The 16,337-nt window shown below is 42.1% G+C and overlaps 1 protein-coding gene across 2 annotated transcripts in view; it reads left to right on the forward strand.

Annotated features, from left to right (window-relative positions):
* The first annotated feature begins 849 nt into the window (after positions 1–849).
* MSRA (methionine sulfoxide reductase A) overlaps positions 850–16,337 on the forward strand; it is a 285,576-nt gene continuing 270,088 nt past the window's right edge. Inside the window, exon 1 of one of the 2 annotated variants that reach the window (XM_031442126.2) lies at positions 850–1,304. In XM_031442126.2, coding sequence (XP_031297986.2) covers positions 1,169–1,304 — 136 coding nt within the window. In that variant the 5' untranslated portion in view covers positions 850–1,168. The remainder of the gene's footprint in view (positions 1,305–16,337) is intronic. The other variant, XM_031442129.2, reaches the window with a different exon arrangement.

Below are 16,337 nucleotides of genomic sequence, written 5' to 3' on the forward strand. Positions count from 1 at the left end.
ACTTGGTATAATCTCATAGCAAAACCACATCAGAAGTAAAAGCTGAGCCACGTTGCCCAGACAGAATCTACATTGCAAAATGAACACTTTAATCTAATCTTTTAATGCCACATGTCTGGCCATATTCTACAATACAGTAGTGCTAATCCTCCTGCCCTCCTCACATTACAGCCCAGACCGCATGCAAACACAGGTAACTAAACCCACGGTGTGTGCGGGGGTGGGGGTGGGGGGGAGGCTGGGAAAGCCTTCTCGTTTCTGTGGGTTCTAATCTGAAGTTCCTTCCTTCATGAGACTATCCGCCCATTTTGGCAGAACATTCGTGTAAAACCAAAATTTCACATATGGAACTCCCAAGTCACCCATCTGTCTCCACCCACCTTTATTTTTTGGGGTTGAAAATTTGTCACAGGAACAAATGTTATCTCCCATGATTTGAGAACCAAGAATGATCCAACAGTACCATTAGTTCACCTAAACTGCCTTCATAGGGTCGGAGTGACTTGCTCTTCTCCCCCTCTCCTCCTGTAAAATGGGTTTACCAACGTATTATTTGTGTGTGTGTATGTATGTGTGCGTGTGGCTATATATGTGTATGTAAAACATTATATTTAATTGTTTACCCTATTCTGAGCTTTTAGAAAATTGTGCTTAGTTTTCACTTTGGATAAATACTCATCTTTTTGATAATTTATCATAATGGCTCCCATGGAAATAGACATACATTTTGACTTATAAGGGTAGTTGCTGGGCAGACCGAACAATGGTTAAGGAAGTTGTGAAACGCGAATGAACTTTAAAACTCAAAGGCCGGGCATTTCTTTTTTTTGGCCTCTGCCGCTTCACGTACTTTGTACCGCACTCAGAAGACCTACTCCGGGCCTGGGAACTTTGTACAGAGAGGGAGCAAGAAAACCTCGCTGGTGCCTCCGGGGCCTGGGCCGCATCCGGGCGAGAACATGCCCTCTGCCCGGCCCGAGGCTTAGTTAGGTAACGACCGGGACTCCAGGGCGGCTGCTGCAGAGCCCGCGGCGCACGTGCCCCGGTGCCCCCGCGCGTCCCCGTGCACGCCGGCCCCGCCGCCCCGCGCCAGCCGCCGACCCCACAGCGGCGCCTCCGCTACCGGCGCGCCGGCCCTCGCTGCGGCCCCCGGCCCAGCCGCACGCCCATGCTCTCGGCCACCAGGAGGGCCCGCCAGCTCTTCCACAGCCTCTTTCCCGTCCCGAGAATGGGTAACTCCGCCTCCAAGCTCATCAGCCCTCAGGAGGCATTGCCGGGCCGGAAGGAGCCGGTCGCCGTAGCCGGTAAGGACGCGGGCACGCAGCGAGGGCGCGGTCGTTCCTTCTGCGCCTGCGCGCCAGCGCCCGGCGCCTGCGCGGCCTCCGCCCGCGGGGAGGGAGCCGAGGGCCGGCCTCGGGAGGGTCGGCAGTCTGGGGTCTGCGCAGGCGCGGAGGGTGCCGGCAGGGGAGGGGCCGAGGGTCGCCCCTCTTTCTTTGTTTAGGTGCTCACCCCTTAAACCAACACCGAACGCGTTGACGGAATGTAGTACGTTGGTATAACCCACCTGGAGTGCAGATACCCCTGCGGCTTCACACTCTGGGTGGGAAAAGCGCTGACCCGATTTCCGCCCTTTCTCCCAGGTGTGGGTCCCCTTTTCTATCTTCTTTGCACCGGCCTATGGGAGGCCGGCCACTTGCCGCGATGGTGCGATTTTTTGTTGGGTTGTCACTGGGAGCAATGGAATGGTACAGAATGATGCGACCTGCCGTTTGTAAACTGTATCTCCAGTGTTCGGGTTGCAAGAATTATCCTCCAGTTGTCAGGTTTCCCCCAGTTGTCAGGAGCTGCCGCTAGCCCTGTGTTCCCGGGTCTGTCGCTGTGTATCCGTTATGCAGAAGTGTCAGTTTTAGAGCTGTGCTTCCCAAACTTAAAGATAATTTTCCAATCTTATACCAGTACTTTTGGAAAATATAATAAAAATGAAATGTTAGAAAAACGATCACGTGCTTGGATGTCCAGTAATGTTAAAATGCTCTGAAAGTTCCCAAAGCTTAACTCTGACCTTCTGTCACAGCCCGGGAGAAAGTCGCAGACAGCACGGGACCACCAAGCTGAGGACCATACTTTGAGTAGGATTGCTTAGATGCATTGCTTGTCACAGTGTGGTCCTAATGATACCTTTATAAATAAGCCCTTCCGGTGATACAAAGGCACTGGATAGTTTGTAAACCACTGCTTTAGGGCTGTCAGAGGAGTAAGTAGTTATTAATCTTTTACATATGGCTCGGCTCAATGCCAAGATAAAGCCTGCACTTACAGTTTCCTAGGAATTCTTCCCTTTTTCTTTTCCTTAAAGAATTATTGAGTATATACAGGACGAGGTCTTTGTGAGGACTGCATATCATATGCAATACTCATTGTGAGAAAAGGTAGAGGTTTTTGGATTTCAGGCAGTTTAGAAACACGTTGTGTGACCTGTTCTCATTCATCTACATTAGCAAATCTTTTTCCTGTGTTCCCCATCACTTCACCTTCAAGTCATCCAGAGCCCTAAAAGCTCATGCAGAGAATGAGTTTAAAAAAAAAAATCAGATTATCTTTAACTCTTTCCATCTCTAAACTGTATCACCCCATTATCTAAACTTTTATCTTGAAAGAGATTAACAAACATGGATTCATATGGATATTTAAAGGCATTACTTTCTCAATGCTGAACTTCCCCAGCTTGTATGAAATTTCCTCTTTACACACTACAGTGTCTTTGTGTGTCCTCCCAGACATCTGAAAACAAGCCCAAAACTCCTAGTCAGATTTCCAAACTGGTTCAAGATGAAGAGTGACCAGAATTTAGCTCTGTTTTATCTCGACCAAAGTCATCCCAATCAATTCCCCAGTCTGTAAATGACACTTATGGTAAAAGATTAACGAACATGACAGAAACAAGCCAATGATTTCTTTTTCTATTCACCTAATAACTCTGACTGCAAAACCTCAGGACGTAGTCCTCTTCCAGGCTCTTCTGAATTTTACATAGCCATGCAGACATTGCTGTATCTGAACCAGTAAACTGCTTTTTTTGGTGTAGAGCCAGGCCTGTGATGCACAAGTCCTTTTTGTTCAGCTGTTGTAACTTCCTTGCACCCCCCAGATATTTAAATTTTAGATTGTGGCCTTTCCTATCTCCAACCCTGGTACTGCTGCTTTTCTTGACAGGCTGCTGAAGGTTCTGACTGACCCCAGAAATGGGCAGTGTTAACTCTGGTGGTTTTTCAGTGGCTATAAGATTGAGGCATATGGGCTTAACGTTATTGTTTTGAAAGTTAAATTCATCTGTACTCCAACCTCCAATCTGTTTAACAGCTCTTTTCTCTGCAATACCTCTGTCTGTGTCTGCTGTTATTTGCACCCCGACTCTTGTCAAAAGTTCTGTGACAAGAGCATCACCTTTTGATTGTAGAAGACAAGACCTGGTCTGTCTGGTTAGTGTCTTTGGTGCAGCCTGGTACCAGGTGTGCACTAGTACAGATACATTGGGTGTGAAGGGTTCTCATCGTAGCTTTAATCCTACCTTTTTTGGTATTCTTAAAGAAATGTACCCCCTTTTATAAACTGTGGCCTAGTCGTAGTAGATTTCTACTTTGCAGAAAGATGAGATTCAATCCTTCAAACTTCATTAATGTTTAGTTTCTCCCAGGTTACCCAAAGTGGACCGAAACATGAATAGGCCTACTCCGGGTGATTGGTTAAAACTAAACCTGGACTGGACTGCCTCGCCTCATTTGAAGCACCCTCTGTTCAGATTAACGGTGGGTTCTGGACCCCACAGGCTGGCTAGCAGGGCACACAGGAATTTGCTGGTCTTATCATGTGGTGGTGGTCTGTCTCTGTTTCAGTGCCTGGCTACAAAGCAATACTCAGAGAACTTTGGGACTGGGGGAAAAGTGGAATTCATGCTTGTGGAACTGAATTGGTGGGCAATTAATTGCTAGAAATAGGCAGGAGGTGGAAAGCTTATAATTAAAGCCTCAGAGGGCCTCCTATGTTGTTAAAATCTAAGTTTATTGTAGTTAGAACTGATCTTATTTCTAGTGAATTCATTATTGTAAAAGCCGAGCTTTTATCATATATGGCACCTCCCCCCCCACCCCCAAATCTGTTTTTTTGATCAGGTGTTTGGAGATACCATCCAAGATAACATTGACAGCTCCTCTGTCATCTCTCCTTTCTTGCCTTTATAGTTTTCAGTGTTCACTGTATTACTGTGATGCCTTTTTGGGGAGAGGAACAGATGTAGATTACGTGCTAAAGGTGTGCTCTTTTAAGAACTAGAAATATAAGCAGACGAACAATAGAACAATCTGAGTAAGCTGAAAAGTGGCTCTTTGAAAAATAATTGAGCTGCCGCATTAGCTATCAATAAAGGGAAAAAAGGAAGAGAGTACAAATACACAAAATAAGAACTGAGAAGGGAGAATAATAGAAATGGAAAATTTAGAGAATCATAAGAGACTGCTTTTTGAAAATAAGTTTGAAAACTTGGATGAAATAGATACTTTTAGGAAATATGACTGACCCAAACTGACCCCAGAAAGGAGTAGAAAATCTAAACAGATTGATTTTTCTAGAGGAAATTAAGTTGCCAAGGAATTGCCTCCTCTCAAAGCATTATGTCCAGACAGTTTACAGAGGACTTCTAAATATTTAAAGAGCAAATAATTCCAGTAGTATGTATTTAAACTAAAATAATTGTTAAATTTTTCTTACAAAGCAAGTATAATATTGAAACCAAACCTGATAAAGATTGCACTAAAAAGAAAACAACAGACCTCTCACTTATGAATACTGATGCAGAAATGCTAACTAAATATGACTAAACAGAACCTAGCAATGGGATTTACTCCCAGAAATAAGGATTGGTCAGTATTAGGAAATCTATTAGTAAAATGCATCATTGAATTGGTCTAAGGAGAAAAGTGATGTAACTATTTCTCTAAATGCTGTAAAGTTGTTTGACTAAATTTAACAACCATTCTTCATAATTACACTCAGACATGGCTACTTTCTTTTGTTTAAATATATCTTTATTGAAGTATAGTCAGTTTACAATGTTGTGTCAATTTCTGGTGTACAGCACAAATGCTTCAGTCATACAGGAACATACGTATATTCGTTTTCATATTCTTTTTTGCCACAAGTTACTACAAGATATTGCATATAGTTCCCTGTGCTGTACAGTATAAACTTGTTTATCTATTTTTATATGTATTAGTATCTGCAAATCTCGAACTCCCAGTTTATCCCTCCCCACCCACTTCCCCTGGTATGGCTGCTTCCTTAAGATGATAAAATACATCTCTCCCAGCCCAAAAGCCAACATCATGCTTAATGAAGAAATATTAAAGATTCGCACTAAAGTTCTAGTCAAGAGAGAGCGTGGAGGTGACTCGCTCTTCCTTTGCTTAGGGGCAGTGTGCACTACTGCTGAATACTTTTGTTCTAAAGGGTTCTCATCTTAGCTTTAATCTTACCCTTTTTTGTGTTCTTAAGAAAATTTCCTTCCTTTTATAAACTTTGGCCGAGTAGATTATTACTTTGCAAGAAGGTAAGAGTCAAACCTTTAAATTTCTTTAATGTTTCATTTTTCCAGGGCTGCCTAAAGTGGGATCCCAGCACGACTAGGCCTGCTTTGAGTGATGGGTTATTATTTAACATTGTTTTGTAGGTGCTAGCCAACGCAGTCAGACGAGAGAAGGCAATTAGAGACATACAGATTGGAAAAGAGAAGGAAAAAACTAACACCATTTGCAGATGATAAGATTATATAACTGGAAAATCCAAGAGAATTTAATAAGGTATCAGAACATATACTTAGAAGACAGAAACCAATAGCTTTAGTCTACAGTTATTTAGGAATAAACTTGGCAAGAAATATGCAAGACCTATGTGAAGAAAACCTTAAAAACACACTCAGGGACACAAAAGAAGACTTGAACAAATGACAAGACATAACCAGTTTCTTGGGTCGGAAGGCTGAGCAGGAAACATGTATCAGTTCTCCCTAAGTTAGTTTATAAAGGTAATATGGTTTCAATAAAAATTCTGATGATATTTTAATTTTGTTCTAGAACTAGATACTAATTAAAAAGTTCATATAGAAAAATAAACAGGAATAGTTATGGTAACTGTAGAAAAAGAGCAAAGAAGGGCAGCCAGCCCTACCAGGTAGTAAAAGTGAGGTTTAATAATTTAAACAGTGCGGGGCTGGTCCATGAATAGAAAGGTCAATAAACAGAAGAGGAAGATTAGAAATCATTCAATCGTAGGGGAATGTAGTGTGTGATACAGATAATATCTCAAATCAGTGGGGAAAAGATGGAATATTCAATAAATGGTTATGTGAAAACTGGGTAGCCATATGGAAAAAACCAAAAAACCAAAACCAAAAACCAACCAAAGTTGGATCTGTACTTCACATCTTAAACCAAGATAAGTTCCAAAAGATGTATGTTGATAATAGTTCATGCTTATTGAATGCTTACTTTAATGCCAGACATGGTGGAAATTGTTTTACATTTGCTAATATATTTAATTCTCACAATATCCCAAGGAGGTAGTAACTATTATTATCCCCACTTGTAGATGTAGAAACTGAGGCCTATAAAGGTTAAGTGACTTATCCAAGTTCATATAGCTAATAAGTGGTTGATCTGCGGTATGAATGTAGGCAAATTAGCTCCAGAGTTTGTGATCTTAACTACTGTATGTGATGTTTTTCCATTTAGTTAAATATAAAAAATGAAACACTTTAAGGATGAGCAAGGGCAGAATTCCTTTAGAAAGGAACACCTTTCCAATGGTGAAAATCAGAAGACTTAAAAGATTGATAAAGTAGATCACAACAAAATAAAAATCTTCTGCAGGCAAAAATTACCATAAGCAAATTCAAAAGACACCTGGGGTAAATATTTGCAGCTCATATCATAGGTGAAGGACTGACCTCCCTAATATACAAGAAACTCCTAGAAGGTGTGGAGAAAAGGGGACCCTCCTGCACTGTTGGAGGGAATATAGTTTGGTGCAGCTGTTGTGGAAAACAGTATGGAGATTCATCAAAAAACTAAAAATAGATTTTCCATATGATCCAGCAATCCCACTCCTGGGCATATACCCAGAGGGAACTCTAATTCAAAGAGATATATGCACCCCAATGTTCATAGCAGCACTATTTACAATAGCCAAGACATGGAAACAATATAAATGTCCATCCACAGATGACTGGTTAAAGAAGATGTAGTATATTTATACAAAGGAATACTACTCAGCCCTAAAAAAGAATAAAATAATGCCATTTGCAACAACATGGATGGACCTGAGGATTGTCATTCTAAGTGAAGTAAGCCAGAAAGAGAAAGAAAAATACCATATGATATCACTCATATGTGGAATCTAAAAAAAGAAAAGACACAAATGAACTTATTTACAAAACAAACAGATTCACAGACATAGAAAACAAACTTATGGTTACTGGCAGGGAAGGGGGTAGGAAGGGATAAATTGGGAGTTTGAGATCTGCAGATACTAACTACTATATATAAAATAGATAAACAAGTTTCTTCTGTACAACACAGGGAACTATATTCAATATCTTGTAGTAACCTATAATGAAAAAGAATATGGGAACGAATATGTGTATGTATATGTATGACTGAAACATGCTGTACACCAGAAATTGGCGCAGCATTGTCAACTGACTGTACTTCAATGAGAAAAAAAGAAAGAAGCTCCCAGAAGATAATAAGAAAACACCAACATCCTTTAGGAAAATAGACAAAGGTTATGAGCAGTTTACAGAAAAGGAAGTGTAATTGGCTCTTATACATATGAAAAAGATGCTCAGCTTCACTCATAATGAGGAGAATGCAGGGACCATTTTTCATTCTTCAGATTGGCAAAAATCCAGAACTTTGATGATACACTTTGTTGGTAAATCCTTAAGGAAAAAGGCACTCTTGTACATTGCCAGCAGGAATGTAAATTGGCTCAACTCTTATGGAGGGCAGTTTGGCAATATCTATCAAAAATTTAAATGCATGTACCTTTTGACCCAAGAATTCAGTTTCTGGGAATTTATCCTACAGATATACTTGCACTCACGCCTAATGATGACTGTACCAGGTTATTCACTGCAGCTTTGTTTGCAGTAGTCAGAGATTGGAAACAACCCAAATGCCCATCAGTAGGGGCTAGTTAAATAAATTATGGTTCATCCTCACAATGGAATAAGCAGCTGTAAAAAAGAACATGGAAAATCTATATGAATAGGTATGGTGAGATTGCCAAGATACAGTGTTAAGTGAAAAATGCAAGATCAGAACCATGTTGTATAATATGTTAGCTTTTGTTTGAAAAAAAAAAAGTTAACTTTTGTGTGAACAGGGAGGAAAATAACATGTGTGCACGGAGAAACTCTGGGTAGCTAAGAAACTAATGGCTGGGGAGAGGACTGTGCAATGAGCTGATGGTGGAGGGAGACAGAACTGGGAGACTTGCTTGCTTATAACTTTTGGTTCTTGCAATGTGACTGCATTATTGAATCAAATAACTCCACTTTGAAGATGATCTCTTTCTGCTGTTCTTAGTCTAATTGACCACCTTTCTGTCATCTTTTGTCATCCATATTTCAAGTTCGTTTTTTAAAAAATTTGCTCCCTTTTTCTTGTCACAGCCTTTTTTTTCCTTCCCCAACTTGCTTTTGTAATCAAAATCCACATTTTGGCGTGATTTAAAAATCTAAATTTAGAGGGTGAAATTGGAATAAGTTAATCCAAGTCATTTTACATTTCATAAATATTCATTTTTATTGAAGCGTCAATTGTAGTGGCATCATTTATACAAAGAAGAGATCTCTGGGGACAAATTCCTTCCACTATTATGTAGAAGGCATTATGTGTGTTTCTTTTATTTTGAGTGATGTACATAGACTTTTAAAAGAAAATGATAGAAAACAATTTTCCTTTTAGAAAAAATTTCCCCAATGTGTGATTAATTTCTAAATTATAGGACACAGAACTATTATCTCTCCTCTTTGCATTCTGTCTGAAGCTCTTTATATTACCCTCTGATTCAGAATCCTTAGCACTTTCCTGAAGTCCCTGGGGTAAGAGTGTTCCTTCCATACCTCCCCTGGTTTGGTACTTTCCTTCCCAGCCTTTCTTCCCACTGTGCGCCCAGAGAACCCCATTGTCTGGCTGGTATGTGTTTCAGTGCTTTGCCTCTGGAGATGTTTGTACGATTTTGCCCACGTGGCTTCCACAGTCCAGTCTTTTCATTTCGTCATTCATTAAATGTTTATTAAATTCCTGCTTTGGCAAAATACTGTGTTTTCCATATATCCTTATCCTACTCTTCTTCAAAACTTGCCCTGCTTGAGTTCCATTTCTCCCATTAACCCATCCCTTTCCTCTCCAACCTAAGCGATCTCTGTCTTTTCTACTAGACCAATAATTATGTACTATTTTATGACTCCTTCCAGCGGATCTTGCATTGTTACCTAGGTGCTTTATTTGCTACCCAGGTTATTAAATCTATATCTTGTCTCTCCATATGAGTGACACTCTCCAGAAAGATGACTGTCCAGAGTGGGGAGGGGCTGGGCTGTGTTTGATACTATTTTACCCTGTGGTCTATAGCACGTTGCACAGGGCACTGCCTACATCAGACACTCAAAAATGTTCTGCGGATATTGGGCAAAGTGTGGTGAGTGCTTGAAAGCAGAGACCAAAAAGGTGGTCTTTTAATGTGACCATCATGTGACCATCTTGTGACCAACGGTGACACAGAGTAGCTAACAAAACGTGTTTTATCCGTGGGGCACACACTCTGAGTTGTTTCTCCACTAGTGGTGATGGATTTGTGCTGATTTCAGACTTTCCTCTCAATCACTCTTGTGACCAGTGGTAAACCTTTCCACTGGCCAGGATGAAGGATGGGGAGCCCTCGTCTTCAAATCTCTGAGCAGGGACACCCTAGGAACCTGCCGCAGTGGTGGAGAAAAGGTGTCACGCTCAGCACCGTCTTTGGGGGCCCTGGCCTGCTACTCCCCTCAGGTTCAAGGCACACAGTGAGCCTTTGTGTGGGTGGGGAGAGAGGAGAGTGAGGACAGTGGAGGTGAGGAATGGGAAGTTGCTTGCGGGCAGAGACATCAGCCTGCTCCGTGGGCCCCAAGAGAGCCAGCAGCCTCAGGCCCTCAGCAAGGACCAGAGTGGAGGCCTCTTTGCTGAGCTTGGTCTGGCCCCTTCACAGGCCCTAGTGGCCTGGCAGCCGGCCAGACCCTTCCCCGGGCTACAGCAGCTGGCTGGCCCTGCCGTCCTGTGCCAGCCCAAGCCAGCAAACTGTGGTGCTGTGCGAGTGACGGGTGTCAGGGTGTCAGTGTGTGACGGGTGGAAGTTGTGCGTCTTCTGTATCCTGCTCATTCACCTTTCTTCCATCAGTAAATCCCCAGATTGTCTGAGAGCGTCACAATGTCTGATGTATGAAAGGTAGCACTTGAGAGTGCAGACTCCTTGAGGGCGTGATTCTGTCTTACTCTTTGTGCGTGGAACACAGTAGGCTGACAATCGATATTTGTTGAATGATTGCAGCGTATTACATTGTGAGCTCTTTGATGGGCTGGTCCCTCAAATACATACGTGTATTATGACACAGAATAGATAGTCAGAACCTGAATGGGTTCTCGGTACGTACACTGTAAGCATCTTTGTTGTAGACATCTTTGCTGCAAACATTCTGGCTGCGTAACTAATTGGCCAGAAGGCAGTTATGCTGTGAAAGATAAAATAACTGGTTGACAGTTTTTGGTTTGACAGTCTGGTTTCAACTGGTTGAAATGAGTTAGCATTTCTTCCAGTTAGCGACATTATTGATGGCTTTATTGAGCTGACAGATGACAATGATTTGCCCCAGGGGTTAGTTTCTTATTTTGAAACACATTGCATTGAAGGAGAAAGAGGCCGAGGGCCTCAAAGGCACAGAGTTGAACTCATGTTTCCCATAGAATTTTGGAACGTGTGTCAACAGACGTGTAACGACATGGCAAGAATACACAACAGTGTAGAGGCTTTCACAAGGCAATACAAAGTCCAGTCACAAATACATCCTAGTGTTTGGAAACTGATACTTCTCTTAATGAAGGGAGAACTTTTAGCAAAAAAGAAAGTGTGATGCTGATCAAGGAAATGGATTAACAAGCAAAATATATACGTATATAAAACTCAGTGGATGAGAGGTTTGGAAGGCAAGTACTACGCAGGTATAACCCAGGAAATAGAACCAGTTATTTGTGCAAGTGCCTTCAATGTGCACTTCTCATGGTTTATCATGTCCTTCTTCATGTCTCTCTTATTTTTCATCATTTTATCTTTTACGGCAAAATTGCCTTACGGCCAAGTAGTTAAGTTCGTGAAATCATTTGTGGCAAAAATGCTTTGAGCAAAGATGTCCATGGCAAGGATGCTTGTGATGAAAGTACTGGACCCAGTTTGGATGAGTAGAGGAGAGGAAAACAGTACATTGAAAGAGACAGGAAGGGCAGGGGCCTGGGGACTTGGGATTGCCTTGTGTGCTGGTTTCCGTGTTAAAAGTTTTTCCTGTTGTATCAGAAAACTTTATTCGCTGGACAGAGTGTCTGCAGCCAAATGGATACACGTGTGATAAGAAGTGGACTATATTTGAAGAATGCAGTGTCAGCGTGCCCTTACACATAATGGCAGGCTCTGTACCTGCCACTCCCTCCTTCTTCAGTTCAGAGCATCAGCCCAGAGCATCAGCCCAGGCTCGGCTGCATGGAGCTGAGTTTCTGCCATGCTGCCCAGGCCTTTGGTTACATCAGATTTGTAGTGAGCCGTGGGTTTGTCATCCTAGAGCAGATCAATCATTTTAACTTGTATCTATCCCCTCACCAAATTTCTTGCTAAGAGATAGTCAGAAGTCAGGAGGCTCTGACAACCAGCCTCATCTCTGCGTTAGTGCAGTTGGCATTTCCTGGCATCACCCTCTTCGTTGCCCTCAGTTTACTGCTTTACTTTTTTTTTTTTAAATATAGTAAAATTTTTAGTTGAAATTAAAACTGTAAGTGTACATTGATTCACTAATCTTTTTTTTTTGGAATTGAAATATAGTCAGTTACAAAGTGTCAATTTCTGGTATACAGTGTAATGTCCCATTCATATATATATACACACATGTATGCATTTTCATATTGCTTTAGTCTTCATACCCTCTTCTCCTGGCTGGCTGGCTAGCTTCTTCCCAGCTGCTCGTGTCTGTGGATGGTTCCTGAAATCGAAATCTCATCTTGCAGAATTTCCGCTTTCCATTTCCAAATACTTAGAGGATGTGTATGTCCTTGCACAACCCCAGACTCAGTTCTAAAACCAAACTTACCATTTTCCCTTCAAAACATTGGATACGTATTTTAATTTCCCCATTTTTGTCAGTGGCCCTCCATTATGCTCTCAAGCCCCCAAACCTTAGTTAGCCACATTCATCTCGGATCCTTGCCTCTATACTTAATATAGCCCTTCTCCAACAAGTCCTTATTGGTCCTTGGCTTGTGTGGCAGTCAGGATTTTCCAGAGAAACAGAGCCAGTAGCTTGTGTGTGTATGTCTATTATGTGTTTATTTATTAAGAGGGGTTGTTGGCTCACGTGAGAATGGAGGTTGGGAAGTCCAAGATCTGCTGCCTGCAGGCTGGAGGCCCAGGAGAGCTGGTGATGTAATTCAGTCCAGCCCTGAAAGCTGAGAACCAGGGGAGCCAGTGGTATGAGTGCCCATCTGTGTCCTAAGGCCCAGAACCAGAAATGCCCAAGGCAGGAGAAGATGGACGTCCCAGCTCTAGCAGAGAAGCAAATTCACCCTTCCCCCACCTTTTTGTTCTAATCTGAAAACACTGGTGAGCCCACATTGATGGGGCCGGCTTCCTTTCTCAGTGTACCAATTCAAATGCTCACCTCTTCCGGAAGCACTTCCACAGACACATGTGGAAGTAATGTTTTCCCACTATCTGGGCATCCCTTTACGCAGTCAACTTGGCACATAAAATTAACCATTACACTTTCTTTCCATGGTCGCTGCTTTCACTCTTCCCAGCCTAACTGTGAGCACCGCGATCAAGTATCTGTTTAAACGTCAGATTTCATTCTATCACTGCTAAGAAAACAGCAGTAGCTCGTGTGGTCTGTGCCACGGCGCTTTTCCTCCTGCAGTCAGAAACTCGCTCTGACTTGCTGCTAACCTCAAGTGTTCTGGATCTCTGCTTCCACCCCTGAGGCTGACTGCTGCTTAGTTCCTTCCTCCTGGGATGTCTGCTCTCTTCCTCACAGCCCATCTAAATCCCCCTGGGCCTTTCAAGGCTGAACTCAGCTCTTCCCCTTCCGTGCTGCCTTTTGGGGGACCATTTCAGCATAGATTGCTCTTGGAGTTGGAGATGGAGCGAGGGCTCTGAGGCCCTGTTTTACACTTTCATTCTAATGTGTCTCCTTACGGAGGTGAAGGTTGAGCTCCTTTAATATATTTGGAGCTCAGCGATGGCCATTTCCCCCCCTTGTGTCTCCTGAACTCCTAGCATGGTTATGGGGCCCTGCGGGCATGGCCAGAGCTCATGGATGACAATGGCCAGGCTCCCTGGCCTGCTGGCCATTTCCCCTCTGGATGTCCTATCACCGTGTTCTTCCCATTTGTTGACATACTTGACTATTTTGACTCGCGATGCTGTTAAAATAAGTGGAGGAATTAATATAATACACTTTTAAGAGTTTATTTGAGCAAAAACAGTTTTGAATTGGGCAACATCATCTAATCTAGCAGATAGAAAAGAGCTCCGAGGAGCTGCACAAAATGAAAGATTTTTATAGGCAGAGGCGAACGGGAATTAAGGAAGTGATTCTGGGCAAAAAAGCAGGTGGGTTATTACAAGGTTCCTTTCCTCTAGGGAATGGCAGGATGTCTACCAGGCAGATTCCCAGCTGGTGGTTGACTGGCTTAAGATTTCATTTCATTTGGCCACAGCCAAAACTGTAGCCAAGATAAATCTTTATTTGGTGGCATGAGGCTTAGCCTTGGTGACATGGGGCATAGCATAAGTGACTTCATTTGGGGCGTGTTGTCCTTTTTTAAAAAACAATGCCAAATGCTTGATTTTATCTTGACCAGAGACCGCCATAGTCTTTAAATCAGCTGGGACCTCTTCTGTAAGCTGGGTCTCATGTAAAAGGTGAAATAAGGCTAGTGCCCTTCATAGAGAAAGACATGGTTCCTTATATTTCTGCAGGACTCTAGTACCATTTCACGTGAACTTATTTGCAGTGCTTCTTGGCAGGATATATTTCTGATCCACTAGCTTGTTGAATAAGTGTATTAAATTTGCATTACAATAAAGCAAAGACCGGTAATCGTGCAATTGGAAGAAATGCAGGGTTACAATATGTTTTGATGAATATATTATCATTACATTTTTTTAAAATGGAGAATAAAATCTAGAAACGTTGAATGTTTTCCCAGAGCATGTATATAAAATGAATTCTTTGGAAAATGTTACCAAATGGGAAAGTAAGAACATTAGTGTTGAATTTTCTTCTGGAACTTTTTCAGATTTTCCCTTTGATTCTTTTTTGTTTTTAATTTGTAGTTTACCCTTAGGTAATTTATAGTTTGCTTAGGTCAAATACAACGTGAAAAAGTAAAAAGCATTGTTCACAGGAGGCCAAAAATTATTCTTGGGCCAACTGGAAAAAAATTTGATATTTTAACAGATTTTACCCAGAAGGCGAGAGCCATGAAAATGAAATGCTGTGAGGGAATTCAGAGCTTTCCAGCTGGAGGAAATGAAACCTCAAGGAAAAAATCCCGAAAGTACCGTAGTTAGCAGATGAGAAGAAAACCGTGTTAGGGTTTGCAGAACAGAGCAGCCAGCTTTCCAACAGAGCCCCAGAGAAAACACTGCATTGCTGCAAACCTCCATTTTCTTATCTCTTCTTAGGAACCAGTTCATGAACAGCCACGTCATCAAACAGGAAGCAACTCCTGCTGGTCCCTGGGGTTTCTGAGTCCCCCATTTAGCATTCCTCGCACACCGAGCTGTGTGCACTGGCACGAAGCAGCCGCACCGAGCTCTCCGCTCCCCCAGCCCAGGCTGCAGCGGGCCTGATAACAGCCCCGCTCACCAGTGCACCAGGGTCTCTCCCTGACAACCAGGGCAGGTTGCCTGGGAAACCGCATCCCTCCCAGAGGAGACACTGCACCCAACTGCCTCTGCATGTAAAAGAGATTGGAGGAGCCCCTTGCAGATAACTTTTATTTCCAGAAATTAAAAAACAAATTTTTTTTTCTTCTTTGGGATTATGCTTATGCTAAGAAGCTCTGTGGATTTATTCCGATAAGTGGAATAAAAGGGAACAATGATTTTCTGGTGAAAATTAGGAGTTGGATGAATAACGTTATATAAGCTATATAACTTTAAATATGAATTTCCAGGGGCAAGATATGAACCAAGGGATTTCTATTAATATGATGGAACTTAAGCCTTCACTATTTTGGTTCATTAAAAACCCAACAGTTCTTTTTTTCAGAATAAGGAGATTGATTAAGGAGCTGAGTCTACGCTTTCTGTATACATTTGCTTTGGAACTTGTAGGATGGTTGACAAACAAAATTGATATAATTTATAAAAAGAGGATTCTTTATTGTTTACTCCGTTAGAAGGGAACCGAGTGATCTTTGCTCTCAGCCTCTGGTTTCTCATCCCAGTGAGTCTGGGGGTAGGCTCTCCTTGCTGCTCCTTCCCGGTCAGCTGAGATGGCTTCTCTTTGCTTCAAGATCTTAATTAGTTAAATCTTACATTTTTGTTCACATTTTTGCTCAAACTTTGGTCTGTAAGTTTTTAATCATTTGTATCTTCGTCTCCCAACTTCCCAAGTAACCACTCTCCAGAACCAAGAGCGTTCTTCCATACCTTTCTCCGCATTCATTAAATCATACACAAGCACACACATTATTGTCAGTGTTTTATAAAAATGGACCAACATGTATTCTCTACATCTCACTTTTCTCAGTAGTACAGTGTGGAAGCATCTCCAAGTCAGCTGGTATAGCTTAACATATTCTTTTTAACAATATAAATCGACAATTGGGGGGAACAATTTTAGGTTTACAGAAAAACTGAGTGGAAAGTACAGAGTTCCCATATATACCCATCCCCCACACCCCCAAGTTTCTCCTATTATTAGCATTTTGCTTTAGTGTGGTGCACGTTACAATTGATGACTATTATTAACTAAAGCCC

This window comes from Camelus dromedarius, chromosome 36 (genome assembly GCF_036321535.1).
Source record: "Camelus dromedarius isolate mCamDro1 chromosome 36, mCamDro1.pat, whole genome shotgun sequence".
In the NCBI taxonomy this organism is placed as follows: Eukaryota; Metazoa; Chordata; class Mammalia; order Artiodactyla; family Camelidae; genus Camelus; species Camelus dromedarius.